This window comes from Dermacentor silvarum, chromosome 1, assembly GCF_013339745.2.
Source record: "Dermacentor silvarum isolate Dsil-2018 chromosome 1, BIME_Dsil_1.4, whole genome shotgun sequence".
NCBI classification, from domain to species: Eukaryota; Metazoa; Arthropoda; class Arachnida; order Ixodida; family Ixodidae; genus Dermacentor; species Dermacentor silvarum.
Window position 1 is genome coordinate 338,251,333 of NC_051154.1, and position 16,368 is coordinate 338,267,700.

The following is a 16,368-nucleotide window of genomic DNA, read 5'->3' on the forward strand; positions in this document are numbered from 1 at the left end:
CCTCCTTAAATGATATATTCTCTATTACCTTGATTGTAACAATTTCTTTTTCCCTTTTCCACGATGGGCAGGACCACAAGTATGCGGCGTGCTCCCCATCACAGTTCACACAGTGAAGAGAGTTTTCACATGATTCAGAGAGATGCTCGGTCGCACTGCATTTCGCACAAGTCTGACAGCCTCGCCAGTTCTGTGAACTGTGGCCGAATCTTTGGCACTTGAAGCATCGGAGAGGGTTTGGGACGTATGGCCTGACACGTATTTTAATGTACCTGGCCTCAATGGTCTCGGGTAGAACACTTGAACCAAAAGTAAGAATTATGTGTTTTGTCTTTAGCTCCTTACCATTGCGCCTCATCTTGATTCGTTTTACAGTCAAAACATTTTGTTCTTTGAATCCTTCCAAAAGTTCATCTTCGGTGAGCTCCAACAAGTCGTCATCAGAAATAACACCGCGGGTGGTGTTCATGGTGTGGTGCGAGGTCACAGTCACAGGAAAGTCTTCAAACGACACTAGATTCTGTAGTTTATCATGCTGTTTCTTATCGCGGAGTTCCAGAAGGAGGTCACCGCTGGCCATCTTCGTCGCCTTGTAACCTGGTCCTATAGTCTCTGTCAGAGTCTTTACAACAATAAAGGGTGAGATCACTCTCACGGTCTTTTCAGTTTTCTCACTGTGTACTACGTGGTAGCGTGGAAAGTTCTCAATTTGTCGGATAAAAAATTTTAAAACTTCTTCGGTGCGCCCCCACTTTTGGGGGCGATCAGAAAGAGCGCGAAAAGAACTAGCCATGTGAATGTTCATGTTTCGGCAGAAACGCCAGCCACCCACCATGGAGTCCTACTAGGGGACGCTGCAGTGCCTGTAAACACAGGCCCTGCAGGCGCCATTATAACCAAATACGAAATAACATAGGTCGGCTACTCACATAGGGTTAACCCTCGCTGCCAAGAAGATCGGAAGTAATATAGAAGAGAGGAGAAGACAGGAAAGATTGAAACTAAGAGAGAAAGACGAAGGTTGGAGAGGATAGGAAAAGGCAACTGCCAATTTATCCCAGATGGGTCAGTCCAGGAGTGCCGTCTACGTGAAGCCAAGGCCAAAGGGGTGTGTTGCCTCTGCCGAGGGGCCATAAAGGTGCAAGCACTCAGCATCGGCTCAACCCCCAGGATCCCCTTTTCCCCGGACACGGCTAAGCCACGCATGGTTAGACGTGGGAGGGTCCAACCCTCGTGTGCTCGGGTACGTGATGTCGTAACACACTAAACGCCTGCTGACGCAGACGCCCCTGTCGGGTGCCACATAACAAAGCTCTGCATTAGTCTTGATGAAATGGTGTTTGCAGCAGAGATCTCAGGATTTTATCTTACTTGTATACAACCCCCATCAAATGTAGCCACACTAGCCAGCAAATGAACCAGCAACCTTCTGCTCAAATGTAGAATAACACAAGTGCCAAGTCATTGCAGTAGGTGGTTTGTGCCTGCATCTACAGTTCTCGGCTGCTACATCAGCTGTCCCCTAAATGTCCTTAAGTATATAAAAGTAACAGAGGCCTTTACGCCAATGGTATTCGGTGCATGCTGACAGCCAGAGATGCTAGTCATGAATTTCTTTTTTTTTCCTTTGCAGAAATAATTATTTCATTAGGTTGTGCAGGATGTAGAGAAATGACCAACAACAGTGTTGAAAGCAACCTAGGTCTTGTGTGACCCTTTTCCAAGAAAAACAAAAGAAAGCCCGCAGATATTTTAAAAACCATGTGACACCATGTCTGCACGCCAGAGATTGCAGCACTAGCAAAGTCAATCTTGTCAAATACGGGCCGAGCTTACCACACTGAGAATGAACGGCCATGCCCTTTCCCAATTCTGTCGACAGCTTTTGGTGGGCATCTTTGGTCCTTATCAAATGCGAATCCCTTTCTTCAAATGTACATAAGTCGCCGAGCATACTAAATGACGAGGTTTATATTTGTGGCTGCTGCTATCACGGGCATGAGGACATGTCATTATGTGACACAATCTTAATCTTGCAGACTTTTTTTTCAAGCAAAAAAAAAAAGGATCGCCATGACCTAGGTGGCTTTAAATGCAGTAATTAGTCCTTTCCCCACATCTTTCACAACTTTTGCACTGATACCTTATCGACAATATGTGCAGACAACGTTCTGTGCCAATAAAGAGCAAGCTACGGAGAAAAAGTGCACCCGAGCGAGACTGCTTCTAAATCAAGTCCCGCACTTACACATTCACTTAGGTTGGGAAAGAGATAACATGAACACCTTATTTACAACACCAAAATAAGACAAAATATACCACTGAGTGTTAGAGTTGACTTATTTTGTGGCTTTTCCCTTCCGCGTCTGGGCAAACACGAAACCATTTCACGTGGAAGCTGTGTCAAGTGTCTGTTCTGAGAAACCGAAAGCAGTGCTCGATTCTGTCAGACAACTTGGTGTGGTAACACGTGCAGTAGCTCCACCCCCGTATCTTTCCCTTCACTGCCACAGAATGTTGTCCGTGAGTATAGGGAAGGTAATTAAAAGTTATCCAGTTAAAGTTAATTGACATTTATTTCTTCACAATAAAACATATTGCCACGAGACAGTGAAGGGGCTGCTACTGTCAGTCGGACGAAGACAACGGTGACGAAGTGGCCAGAGGCACGCGACAGCCTTGCATCCATCGCTGCTGCTTGTCCAAACCTTGTATATAGCCATATTCGCTCCCTAAATAAATGTTATTCCCGTAACATCTTTGGTGGAGGTGCGGGGTAAACCTGTCAACGTGCCGGCTCCATCAACCAAGCACGGAACTTCGAAGCGGTCGCCGTCTTGGTTGCTCCGCGATGACCAGTGAAGTGTCAACGGTGCAGCAGCCACCGGCTCCTGTGATTCTTTTGCACCCACAAGACCCGGGAACCTTTTCTGGCACAGATGGCTTGGATGTCGAAGACTGGATCGACATGTACGAACACGTCAGCAACCGCACCAGGTGGGACCCCACGGTTATGTTAGCCAACACGATATTCTATCTGAAAGGGACGGCACGCGTGTGGTACCGGACGCATGAAGAAGATCTTACAAGTTGGGACGCTTGCAAGGCGAAGCTGCGTGAATTGTTCGGCAGATCATTTGACCGACAGCAGGCCGCTAAAAAGGAGTTGGGATCTCGTATCCAGACAACCACTGAATCGTACATTTCGTACATACAGGACGTCCTGGGCCCTTGTCGAAAAGTTGATGCACAAATGGCCGAAGATGACAAGATATCGCATATTTTGAAAGGAATAGCCGACGACGCGTTTAATCTACTGGTGTGTAAAGACTGTACGATGGTCGACGCCATAGTTAAGGAATGCCAGCGCTTTGAACAAGCGAAGAGTCGCCGCATCACCCGCCAGTTCCTTCGGCTCCCTAACACTGCCACCACATCATCATGCGAAGACCCACCGACGCCTGTACTGGCTACAGCACCAGAAGATGTAACACGTATTGTCCGCCGCAAACTTGAAGTTCTAGCTCCTACGGCCGTTCTTCCAGACATTCAGTCAGCCAACCTGCCCACCGTGTCACTCATAAAAGCAGTTGTCCGCCAGGAGTTCGCGAACATGGGATTATCATCGGCCATCTGTTCCATTCGTACATCCGAACGTACCCCTGCAAATGTCACCCAGAACCAGGTCTACCCTTCGCGCTACAGAAACCCGGCTGACTGGAGGACGGCAGACGACCGCCCCATATGTTTCAACTGCTCTCGCGTTGGACACATTGCCCGTCACTGCCGCAGTAGCTGGTCGTCGCCTACAAACTGGAGCACTGGATCTTGGCGTCGTCCTGGAAGTAACATTCGACGGTTTTCCCCTCACTCTGATCCACATGCTTCCGATGCCGCCGTTCCACACTCCAGGTTTAGCCGCTCACCGTCCCCACAAGACCGTCGATCTCGATCGCCGCGACCATACCAGTCATCGTCCCCTGCACGGCCTGGCACCTACGCTCCAGAAAACTAAGCCGTGCAGCTCCCGGAGGTGACGCTGCATCAGTGACCCAATATACAAATCCTCTGTTGACTGTACCTACGCGCCGAAACCTTGTGGACATTCAAGTGGACGACGTCACCGTTTCGGCACTCATAGACACCGGAGCGCAGATTTCAATAATGAGCGCTGCTCTCCGTACTCAGCTCCGCAAAGTGATTACACCCACAATTCAGAGCACAGTACGGGTCGCTGATGGCAGCTCGTCTGCCGTTCTTCGTATGTGCACCGCCCGAGTGTGCATTGCTGGCCATCAGACCATTGGTTTGTTTGCCGTGCTTGCGCAGTGTCCCCACGACGTGATCCTCGGTCTAGACTTTCTCTCGACGCACTCAGCCCTTATCGACTGCTCCACAGGTGTCCTTCAACTGGAGCTCCCTTTTGACGCCCACGTACTATCGGACACTCCCAGCCGCTTATGTTCTGTCGAGTTCCTCCACCTGCCACCGCAAGCCTCCACGTACGTCCCATTAGGTCCCTCTCCTCCTGTGTGCGATGGTGAATACGTTGTTCCCCCGATTCTCGACGTGGTCCTGATGCACTCTGTCGTTCTTCCGCACACTGTGGTTACCGTACGCGACAACAAAACCTGCCTGCCGCTTTTGAACTTTGGTCTTTCTACCCACGTGCTACCTGCTGGCATTGCACTTGCCACCATGTCGTCGTTGCAAGAATGCGAGATTTCTGTGTTAGCCGTCGACGGCCCTCGAACTGTTTCCGGCTCTCTCACAGCCACCACGTCGCTATGTGCCAATTTCGAGAAAATGACATCAGCCGACCTCCCGCATACGCAAGCAGAAGATCTTCGCCGGGTCTTGCTGTCGTATTCCGATATCTTTGATCTCGAAAATCGCCCTTTAGGCCAGACAACAATTGCTTGCGCAGTGTCCCCACGACGTGATCCTCGGCCTAGACTTTCTCTCGACACACTCAGCCCTTATCGACTGCTCCACAGGTGTCCTTCAACTGGAGCTCCCTTTTGACGCCCACGTACTATCGGACACTCCCAGCCGCTTATGTTCTGTCGAGTTCCTCCACCTGCCACCGCAAGCCTCCACGTACGTCCCATTAGGTCCCTCTCCTCCTGTGTGCGATGGTGAATACGTTGTTTCCCCGATTCTCGACGTGGTCCTGATGCACTCTGTCGTTCTTCCGCACACTGTGGTTACCGTACGCGACAACAAAACCTGCCTGCCACTTTTGAACTTTGGTCTTTCTACCCACGTGCTACCTGCTGGCATTGCACTTGCCACCATGTCGTCGTTGCAAGAATGCGAGATTTCTGTGTTAGCCGTCGACGGCCCTCGAACTGTTTCCGGCTCTCTCACAGCCACCTCGTCGCTATGTGCCAATTTCGAGAAAATGACATCAGCCGACCTCCCGCATACGCAAGCAGAAGATCTTCGCCGGGTCTTGCTGTCGTATTACGATATCTTTGATCTCGAAAATCGCCCTTTAGGCCAGACAACAGTTGTTCAACACTCCATCCACACCGGTGATGCTCAACCGGTTCACCGGCGCCATTATCGAGTTTCCGCTGCAGAATGCACCATAATCCAAAAGGAAGTCGATAAAATGCTGGCCAAGAACATCATCGAACCGCCCTCGAGTCCTTGGGCCGCTCCTGTTGTGCTGGTCAAGAAAAAGGACAACACCTGGCGATTTTGTGTTAATTACCGATGCCTCAACAAGATCACGAAAGTCTATCCCTTGCCCCGTATCGACGACGCACTAGACTGTCTTCACGGCACCCAATATTTCTCATCTATTGACCTTCGCTCAGGTTATTTGCAGATTGCTGTTGACCCACTGGACCGCGAAAAAACCGCATTCTTAACTCCCGATGGCCTCTATCACTTTAAAGTGATGCCTTTCGGCCTTTGCAATGCGCCGGCCACATTCGAGCGCATGATGGATTCACTTCTTTGAGGCTTGAAATGGTCAAGCTGTTTGTGCTACCTTGACGATGTCATTGTTTTTTCGCCAACATTTGACAGCCATCTTCAGCGTCTCTCGACCATTCTCGAGGTATTCCGCAATGCCGGTCTCCAACTCGACGCCTCAAAATGCCGTTTCGAATGCCGTGAAATAACCGTACTTGGCCATCTTGTCAACGCGACAGGTGTCCAGCCCGATCCTGAAAAGTTCGCGCCGTGAAGCATTTTCCTGTACCTTGTTCGGCCAAAGACGTACACAGTTTTATAGGATTGTGCTCCTATTTTCGAAGTTTTATTCGTAATTTCGCCGACATTGCGCGTCCCCTTACTGCGCTCCTCAAAAAAGACGTTGCTTTTACATGGGGCTCACCCCAAGCTGCTGCCTTTTCGGCGCTTATAGATGCCCTGACGACTTCCCCTATTTTAGCGCATTTTGATCCGACTGCACCGACGGAACTTCGCACAGATGCCAGCGGCCATAGAATCGGTGCCGTCCTCGCTCAGCGTCAGAGCGGCTACGATTGTGTTATCGTGTACGCTAGCCGCCTCCTGTCCGCACCGGAGAAGAATTACTCCATCACGGAACGAGAGTGTCTTGCTCTTGTCTGGGCTGTCGCCAAATTTCGTCCCTACCAGTTTGGCCGCACCTTTACCGTCGTAACTGATCATCACGCCCTCTGTTGGCTTTTTTCGCTCAAAGACCCTACAGGACGCCTTGGTCGTTGGGCTCTGCGCCTCTGTCATGAGCCACAAAATGAAGAAAGAAAGAAAAAGAAAAAACAGAAGAAGAGAACAAGAAGACACGTGGAGTCGGTGACAGAAATAAAGAAAGAAGAAGTTAGAAAATAAGAGCGGTCTCAAAGGAATACAACATGAAAGCAAAAGAAGAAGCACAAAAGTGCACGCGCAGCTACGTGGCCAATGGGATAAGGGACACGTAGCCGGAGAGAGCAGCCCAGCTACCCTCTGGGACGACGAGGAGCAGAAGGAGCTGGAGGCCGAACAGGACGGGTGAATCGCGGAGACGGCGGCAACCCAATGGAAGCTGTGCTTCAGCTGCCGCGGCCACGACCCGCGAGCTAAGCGAACGCCCCATCGGAAGCCGCAGCTACGGGCTGACGGCGCTGCTTCCCGGATTCCCTGCGGCTACGATCCGCAGGCTTGCGGAGTTGACCGGGCGCTCCAGGCGCGCAGGTCACCCCACCATCCTGACCTCCTCACCAGCTCAACCGAGGGCCGAACGTCGGAATCAGCGACGCCGACTCTACGACGCATCAGCGGGCCCAACAACGTGTCGCCGGAAGCAGCGACGACGACGTGACGTGGCCATGTCAAGGGACTTCATGTAAATATTTTGAACTGTTATACGTCGTGTGCGAGGACTTAAGTTAGTATTTGTAATTATCCAGCTTTGTATATATAGTTTGTTGTGTTAGGGTTTAGATATTGGTTTGATAACGCGTGTTTTCTTAATATTTGTATTTTTCTTGTGATCATGCCCCATAAAGGCTTTTCTTAACCCAAACGCTCCTTGCGTCGTGTTTACCACCCTGAGACCGTGACAAAATATTGGCGAGCTTGCCAGGATTTATTTCCTGAATACTCGGTCTCACACGTCGCAGGAACATGGATTATGAGAAGCTGTTGGGGGTAGCCAATTCTCTGGGACTTAGCCGCGAAGAATCGCTTAGCCTTTTCGATAGAGCACAAAAAGAAGCTCGAGAAGCACGCGAAGCGGAAAAAGAAATTTTGTTGTTGAAGTTGCGTTTGGCCGATGTGTCTATCGGAAGAGATGACGCGGATAGATCGTCGGTTTCTTCGGAAATGGAGCCGCAAAGAACAAAGACAATTTGTCCACGAAAGTTAATGGCTCCATTTGACGATAAGCGAGATGACCTTGATGCTTATCTACATCGTTTTGAAAGGATTGCTTTAGGACAAGGCTGGGAGCGATCTGAGTGGGCGACAGCACTTAGTTTGTGTTTAGTTGGCGAAGCGTTGAACGTGTTCGGAAGAATGCCAGCATCTGAGTCAATGGACTACGACAAAGTCAAGAAAGCATTATTGCAGAGATTCAGGCTAACTGCAGAAGGATTCCGTGAGAAATTCCGGAATAGTAAACCAGAGCAATCAGAGACTGGTAAGCAGTTTGCTTGCCGTTTAACAAATTATTTTGATAGATGGATGGAAATGGCAAACACAGAGAAGACGTACGAAGGAGTCAGGGAGCGTATCGTGATTGAGCAGTTCTTGACTTGTTGTAGCCCAAAACTCAATGTTTTTCTTAAAGAGCGTTCATTGAAACGTCTAGATGATTTCGCTGAATCTGCTGACCAATTTCTGGAAGCGCAAGGCTTGAGGAATTTAGGTAAAAACGAAGAAGAAACTCGTAAAAGAGACGATGATGTAACCCAAGTTAGGCAAGGTGCGGTACCTAAGGTACTTAGATGCTTCCTGTGCAACCACGTCGGTCATCGGGCAGTCGATTGTCGTGTAGGAGGGAACCGACCACAGGCGCATATCATTTGTCAGTACTGCAAGAGACGAGGTCATCACACAGAAGACTGCAGACTACAGAACCGAGAAAAGGCAGCAGGAGTGGTTTCGTTAAATGGTGGAAAGGCAGCATCATCGCAAGAATCGACCAAAGATACCCAGGATACGTCGAAAACCATGCTCCCGGACAACCAGGACGCGTTCGAGAAGAAGAGAATATCATTGGGTCTTCCTGTAGTTGATGGAGAGATCAACGGAATACGAGTCTCAGTTCTTCGAGATAGTGGGACCGACACGGCCTTGGTGAGACGGAGTTTGATTGGAGAGCAACAACTAACAGGAGAAACAGCGGCGGTTATCATGGTCGACAGCACGGTTAGGCATTTACCTGAGGCCAGAATTCAAGTTTCTACTCCCTACTACTCCGGATGGCTGATAGTGAAGTGTGTAGATAAGCCACTATATGATTTAATATTGGGCAATCTACCAGGCGTAAGAAGCGTCGATGACCCAGATATCAAGTGGAAGAGCAGCTGCACCGACACGGGAAAAGCGAAAGAAAAACAGCAAGAGCATGATCCTAACATGACGACACAAAGAATTAAGACTACGGAGAATAGTCCAGCAGTGTCGTCGGCGATAGCCACAAGATCAAGTACGCAGCAAACATTGAGGGCACTGAAGATACCTACAACCGAAGTACTTGCGGTGACGCCAACAGAATTTGCAGAAATGCAAAGAAAGGATGATTCACTACAAGCCTGTTTCGAGAAGGAAGGAGAGGCGACTACAAATAAAAGAGGAAGAACTATTTTTGAATTCCAGAAGAAAAATGGATTGTTGTACAGAAGATGCAAGTTTACCTCGGGCAGAGAAGTGATGCAGTTGGTGGTTCCTAAATCACTACGACGGACGGTCTTGAATTTGGGACACGACAGATTCATGGCCGGGCACCAAGGCATAAAAAGAACGGTGGCGAGGATCACAGAAGAATTTTTCTGGCCAGGGCTACAAAGCGAAGTGAAGCGATATGTAAAATCCTGTGACATCTGCCAGCGGACGATACCAAAAGGACGAGTGAAGCGAGTTCCACTTGGGAATATGCCAACCATTGACATGCCATTTGAGAGAGTAGCGATAGACATCGTAGGACCAATAAAGCCGGTATCAGCAAAAGGAAACCGCTATGTTCTCACGATGGTCGATATGGCGACACGGTATCCAGAAGCTATTGCCTTAAAAGGTATAGATTCAATTCAGGTTGCCGAGGCTCTAATAGAGATGTTCTCTCGGTATGGTCTGCCCCGAGAAATCCTTAGTGACCGGGGATCCAACTTCACATCTGACCTAATGAAGGAGTTCAACAGGTTGCTCTCGATAAAGCAGTTGCTCACAACGCCGTATCATCCTATGGCGAATGGCCTGGTAGAAAGATTTAATGGCACATTGAAGAACATGATAAAGAAGATGTGTCAAGAAAGACCTACGGATTGGGACCGTTACCTACCAGCATTATTGTTTGCATACAGAGAAGTGCCACAAGCAAGTCTCAATTTTTCACCGTTCGAGATGTTGTATGGACGCACGGTTAGAGGTCCGTTAACTATCCTCAAGGAGGTATGGGCAAATGAAGGACTCGACACCGAAGTCAAAACAACATACACCTACGTGTTGGAACTTCGAGAGAAGCTGGAAGAAACGTGTAAGCTAGCACATCGTAGTTTGGAGGAAGCCAAAGAACGCTATAAGACCTATTACAACAAGAAGGCAGTAGCAAGACGACTCAATCCAGGAGACAAAGCACTTATCCTTCTACCCAGTGATGGAAACAAACTGTTGATGCAGTGGAAGGGACCATTCGAGGTAATCCAGAAAAGGAACGAGATGGATTACGAGCTTCTGGTGAACGATTCTAAAAAAGTATTTCACATCAACATGTTAAAGAAATATGAAGAGAGACCTAATTCGCAAGAATCCGAAGTTGTCAACATGGTAGTCACAGAAGAGAAAGAACACTTGGAAGTACACACCTACAACCACAAGAAAACCATGGGGCTAGAAAAAGCAGTCATTAATCCATGTCTGGACGGAGAAGAAGCAGCAGAGTTAAAATCATTATTGCAAAACTATGAGAAGTTATTCTCGGACCTACCAGGAAGAACAAATGTGGTTGAGTGCAAGTTAGAATGCACCACGGACACACCAGTGTACGTCAAACAATACCCATTGCCACTTGTGGTTCAAGAGTCTATCGAGAAGGAAGTTGACGAGATGTTACGTCAAGACATCATTGAAAGGTCTACATCAGCTTACAACGCACCTCTGGTCGTTGTGAAGAAACCAGACGGCTCTAATAGGCTTTGTGTAGACTTCAGGAGGTTAAACAGCGTATTAGTGTCTGACTCTGAGCCAATACCAAGAGTGGACGTTGTTTTTGCAAAGGTGGCACGAAAAAAGTTTTTTTCAAAGCTTGATTTAGCGAAGGGGTACTGGCAAATACCCATGGAGAAGACATCCAAAGAAAAGACGGCATTTTCAAGTACAAATGGGCTATTTCAATTCAAGTACATGCCATTTGGACTAAAGACAGCCGCTGCAGTATTTACGAAACTCATGAGAAGAGTACTTCACGGTCTGAAAAACGTAGAACATTATATTGACGATATTTTGGTGGCAACAGACACTTGGGAAGAGCACCTGGAAGCATTAGAAGGATTATTTTATAGATTACAGGAAGCCAAGCTGACCATCAAGCCAACGAAGTGTGAATTTGGTTTTCATGCGGTGTCATTTTTGGGACACAAGTTAGGCATGGGACGCATTTCGACGAAAGAGGAAATACTAGAGAAGATTCAAGAAGCAAACCCACCGAAGAACAAGAAAGAAGTACAGTCTTTTCTGGGATTGACGGGATTTTACAGGGATTTCATTCCACATTATGCGGAGATAGCTGATCCTTTGGTGGAATTAACAAAGATAGGTGCAAGCAATATAGTGAAATGGACAAAAGCGCAACAGGACGCATTTGAAACACTCAAGCAGCACATGGCCAATCCTCCCATTCTGGTGGCGCCCAACTTAGAAAGCGAATTTGTTTTGCGCACAGATGCTTCAGAGAAAGCGCTTGGGGCGGTGTTGCTGCAAGAAAACGACAATGTATTACATCCGGTATTCTATGCAAGCAAACGATTGCTCGAAAGGGAAAGGCACTACTCGACTGTGGAAAAAGAATGTTTAGCTCTTGTATGGGCAGTCAAACGGTTTCACATATACCTGTATGGAAAACATTTTAGGGTGCAGACAGATCACCAACCCCTTGAGTTCCTAAATAAAGCAAAGTTGACTAATTCCAGAGTGATGAGATGGAGCCTTGCGCTTCAAGAATATAGTTTCCACGTAGAATACATCAAGGGAAGAGAAAATGTTGGAGCAGATTTTATGAGTAGAGCTTCATAGTATATAGCGTGACAAGTGTTATCAAGAGTTTACCCTAGCAGTGTTGTGGTTTAGGAGTATTGGACAATGACTTTTTTGTGTGCAATAGTGAACTCGAGAATGTGTACAGTGCAGTGAACAAGTGAAGTGAAGTGAAGTGAAGTGGTGTGCGGGGAAGGTACCCAGTGGTGCAACTGACAAAAATGGTGAAAGCCATCAAGGGCTAATGCTGCAACGACGTGTGAAGACGGCGGACATATCCGGTACAAGGAAGACGCAGTTTTTCACATGGAAAAACTCTTGAAGGTGGGCATATGTCATGAGCCACAAAATGAAGAAAGAAAGAAAAAGAAAAAACAGAAGAAGAGAACAAGAAGACACGTGGAGTCGGTGACAGAAATAAAGAAAGAAGAAGTTAGAAAATAAGAGCGGTCTCAAAGGAATACAACATGAAAGCAAAAGAAGAAGCACAAAAGTGCACGCGCAGCTACGTGGCCAATGGGATAAGGGACACGTAGCCGGAGAGAGCAGCCCAGCTACCCTCTGGGACGACGAGGAGCAGAAGGAGCTGGAGGCCGAACAGGACGGGTGAATCGCGGAGACGGCGGCAACCCAATGGAAGCTGTGCTTCAGCTGCCGCGGCCACGACCCGCGAGCTGAGCGAACGCCCCATCGGAAGCCGCAGCTAGGGCTGACGGCGCTGCTTCCCGGATTCCCTGCGGCTACGATCCGCAGGCTTGCGGAGTTGACCGGGCGCTCCAGGCGCGCAGGTCACCCCACCATCCTGACCTCCTCATCAGCTCAACCGAGGGCCGAACGTCGGAATCAGCGACGCCGACTCTACGACGCATCAGCGGGCCCAACAACGTGTCGCCGGAAGCAGCGACGACGACGTGACGTGGCCATGTCAAGGGACTTCATGTAAATATTTTGAACTGTTTATACGTCGTGTGCGAGGACTTAAGTTAGTATTTGTAATTATCCAGCTTTGTATATATAGTTTGTTGTGTTAGGGTTTAGATATTGGTTTGATAACGCGTGTTTTCTTAATATTTGTATTTTTCTTGTGATCATGCCCCATAAAGGCTTTTCTTAACCCAAACGCTCCTTGCGTCGTGTTTACCACCCTGAGACCGTGACAGCCTCCAAGAACACTCGTTTTCAGTGGTGCACAAGTCCGGTCAGCTTCATCAAGATGTCGACTGTCTCTCACGGCATCCTGTGGATTCCCCTGACGTCACTGAGCAAGACACCGATGCCTGCGTCTTGTCTATCTCAGACCTCGTTAATATACGGGACGAACAACGCTGCGACTCGGCTTTACGGTCTATCATCGACAGTCTCAACTCCGCCACACCCGACCCTTCCCTCCACTTGTTCTTCCTTCAGGACGGCACCTTATACCGCCATAATATGCATCCTGAGGGCCCTGAACGCCTCCTTGTCGTGCCTGCCCATCTGCAGTCAGATGTCCTTCACTAGCTTCACGATGAGCCCACTGCTGGCCACCTTGGTGTCACCCGCACTTATGATCGCGTCAGGCGCCGTTTCTTCTGGCCTGGTCTCTATCGCTCCGTCCAACGATATGTCGCTAGCTGCGACAAATGCCAGCACCGCAAGAGGCCAGCTATGTTACCTGCCGGTCTGCTTCATCCTATAGACATTCCCGCCGAACCATTCTTTCGTGTTGAGCTCGACCTTCTTGGTCCCTTTCCAACCTCAACATCAGGCAACAAGTGGGTCGCCGTCGCGACCGACTACGCGACGCGATACGCCATTACCCGTGCCCTCCCAACCAGTTGCGCTACGGATATCACCGACTTTCTCCTTCATGACATCATCCTGCATCATGGTGCTCCTCGACAGCTTCTGACCGATCAAGGCCGATACTTTTTGTCTCGCGTCATCGATGACATCCTTCGTTCCTGCTCTACCCACCACAAGCTCACAACTGCCTATCACCCGCAAACGAATGGACTCACAGCGCGCCTGAACTGAACTCTGACCGATATGCTTTCAATGTACGTCTCTGCCGACCACCGCGATTGGGACGCTACTTTGCCGTACGTTACTTTCGCCTACAACTCGTCCCGACATGACACTACTGGCTACTCCCAGTTTTATCTCCTGTATGGACGCGAACCTTCTCTGCCTCTCAATACTTTACTTCCTGTCAGCTCAACCACCACGTACATTCGCGACGCCATAGCGCATGCCGACACAGCTCGCCAGATCGCACGTGAACGGCTCACAGTGTCTCAGGCTTCCCAGAAAGCCCTGTATGATAGTCGCCACAGAGACGTTTCTTACTCTCCAGGCGCACTCGTGCTACTGTGGTCTCCGTCCCACCGCATCGGTCTCTCCGAAAAGCTATTGTCCCGCTACGATGGCCCTTACAGGGTGCTACGTCAAGTCACCGACGTTACGTATGAAATCGAGCCAGTCACCGCACCAGCGCCGTCTACGCCCCCACCCTCTGCTATCGTGCACGTTGCGAGACTTAAGCCGTACGTAACTGGACCCTCTGGTCCGTCGTATCAAGCACCGGGTCGGCGCTCTCGCCCCGAGGGGGAAGTGCCACGAGACAGTGAAGGGGCTGCTACTGTCGGTCGGATGAAGACGACGGCGACGAAGTGGCCAGAGGCGCGCGACAGCCTTGCATCCGTCGCTGCTGCTTGTCCAAACCTTGAATATAGCCATACTCACTCCCTAAATAAACGTTATCCCCGTAACAATATACTGACTATATCACTTTTGATAGCGGAAAAGAAAACATATATTGACTAGCATGACAACACCATCAACATAGGATAAGCGCAGTTCATGTAAAGCCTTTTTTCCTTTTTTAAATTCTTGACGACATTTAGTTGAAGAACCAGTATGTATGGTACACAAGACCACTTAAAGAGATACTAAAGGAGCAACACTTGGCTCTGAAGATTGCTCATGGTTTCCTGGGGCATTCTTGAATCCCCGTTACCCTCAGTTTGTCCTCATGACATTAGGAAGTGAATACAGCAACGGCCACTAGCTGAATGAGCTGCATTCCCTAGACAACCTCTTTCAGCCCACAAATGAGAACCATATGCAAAAAGCATAGCAGCAGAAAAACAAATCCTAAAAAAATATGGAAACAGTAGGGTGAGCCACAGCATGTCTTATTACAGCCACCTAAAAAATGAGAGAAAGGGTGAGGCCTTGAATCAAATGTGCCCGTATTCACATAAAAACTGCAGGGCTGTGAAAGCACAAGGCATGCTTAAGCAGCAAACAGAATGTTGCAGAAACAATCCAAACGCACATTAGTGCCACGATTCTTAAGTAATGCGTTGTTTTACTTTTGCTGGTGGTCATATTCTACAAGTTCTCATTTGGTTTGAGTGTGAGACGCAATCACATGAATGAACTAACGCTTTCATCCTCATGCTTCTTTGGCGCACGCTAGGCGCAATTTGCCATTAAAATGCCGTCTTGGAACAGGATGGCACAGAGGACTGCCCTTGGCACAATTGTCGCAACTGTTCCACAACTGCTCAGTGTACTTTGCCCAATCAAAAGGAAACCAGTGCAAGATTATAAAAGGCCATGGAGATCACTGAAAAGCTTGGAATCAAGAACTGCACTGTGTTGAAGGGTTGGACAAACCGATTCAGGAAAGGCTTTTTCATAGTCTACAGCTGTAGGTCCGTTCACCAGGGCCAGTAAAAGTAAGAGTAAAGTATGAATGACATTGCTTTTTACAAACGATGTGTACACTACTTCGACAAAAGACAACGTAGGAGTGTCCTTTTTAAAGCAAAGCTTTCCCTGCTTCTTCCTCTCACTTTGTGCATGCAGCCTTGTTAGAAATATTTTTTGATATAACTGCTCTTAGATATTTCATAATGTACAAAGAGGCTTAGTCCTTACACAAAAAGTATACAGCATTTAGTGGATGCTGCAAATTGGCAAAAAACTGCTCAATCCAACCTTTGGCAGCACATGGAAAAGTCATGAATTGAATTGATCATGCTTCACATTATTACAAGGAAGGAGTTATTAAATAATGGCTACTTGGGAGCCAGTGCATTCAACTTGACAGCTATAAACTACTATGCAATTTTCACAGCCGGGAAACCACATTCACTTTTTGTTTTGAGTGCACAAGTTCAACCAATGCAGAATAGTACTTTCTGAGTCACCTTCCTTGCGTGTGTACACACCTGTCACCACTTACTATTACTAACCATGTACAATACACCAGAACAATGGTTCTCAAATAGAGGTTTGTGGACCTTCTCTAAACTATGTGGGTATTTATTAGGGCCACAGTAACCATCTCCACTGAACTACTCGGAGCATTATTACTGGATGACAAAGCTGATACCTTAGGTGAAAAAGAAGACACTCACCTTTTGGAGCAGTGCCTTGACAAAACAAACTGCTTTCTCTGCCATACTGTCATCCGAGGAAGTAAGC

The 16,368-nt window shown here is 48.3% G+C and overlaps 1 protein-coding gene across 1 annotated transcript in view; it reads right to left on the minus strand.

The window, feature by feature from the left end:
• Positions 1-16,368, minus strand: part of LOC119443942 (uncharacterized) — a 134,245-nt gene extending 117,877 nt beyond the window's left edge. The window contains exon 1 of the mRNA XM_049660475.1: positions 16,302-16,368. Within this exon, the coding sequence (XP_049516432.1) occupies positions 16,302-16,346 (45 nt within the window). The 5' untranslated portion in view covers positions 16,347-16,368. The remainder of the gene's footprint in view (positions 1-16,301) is intronic.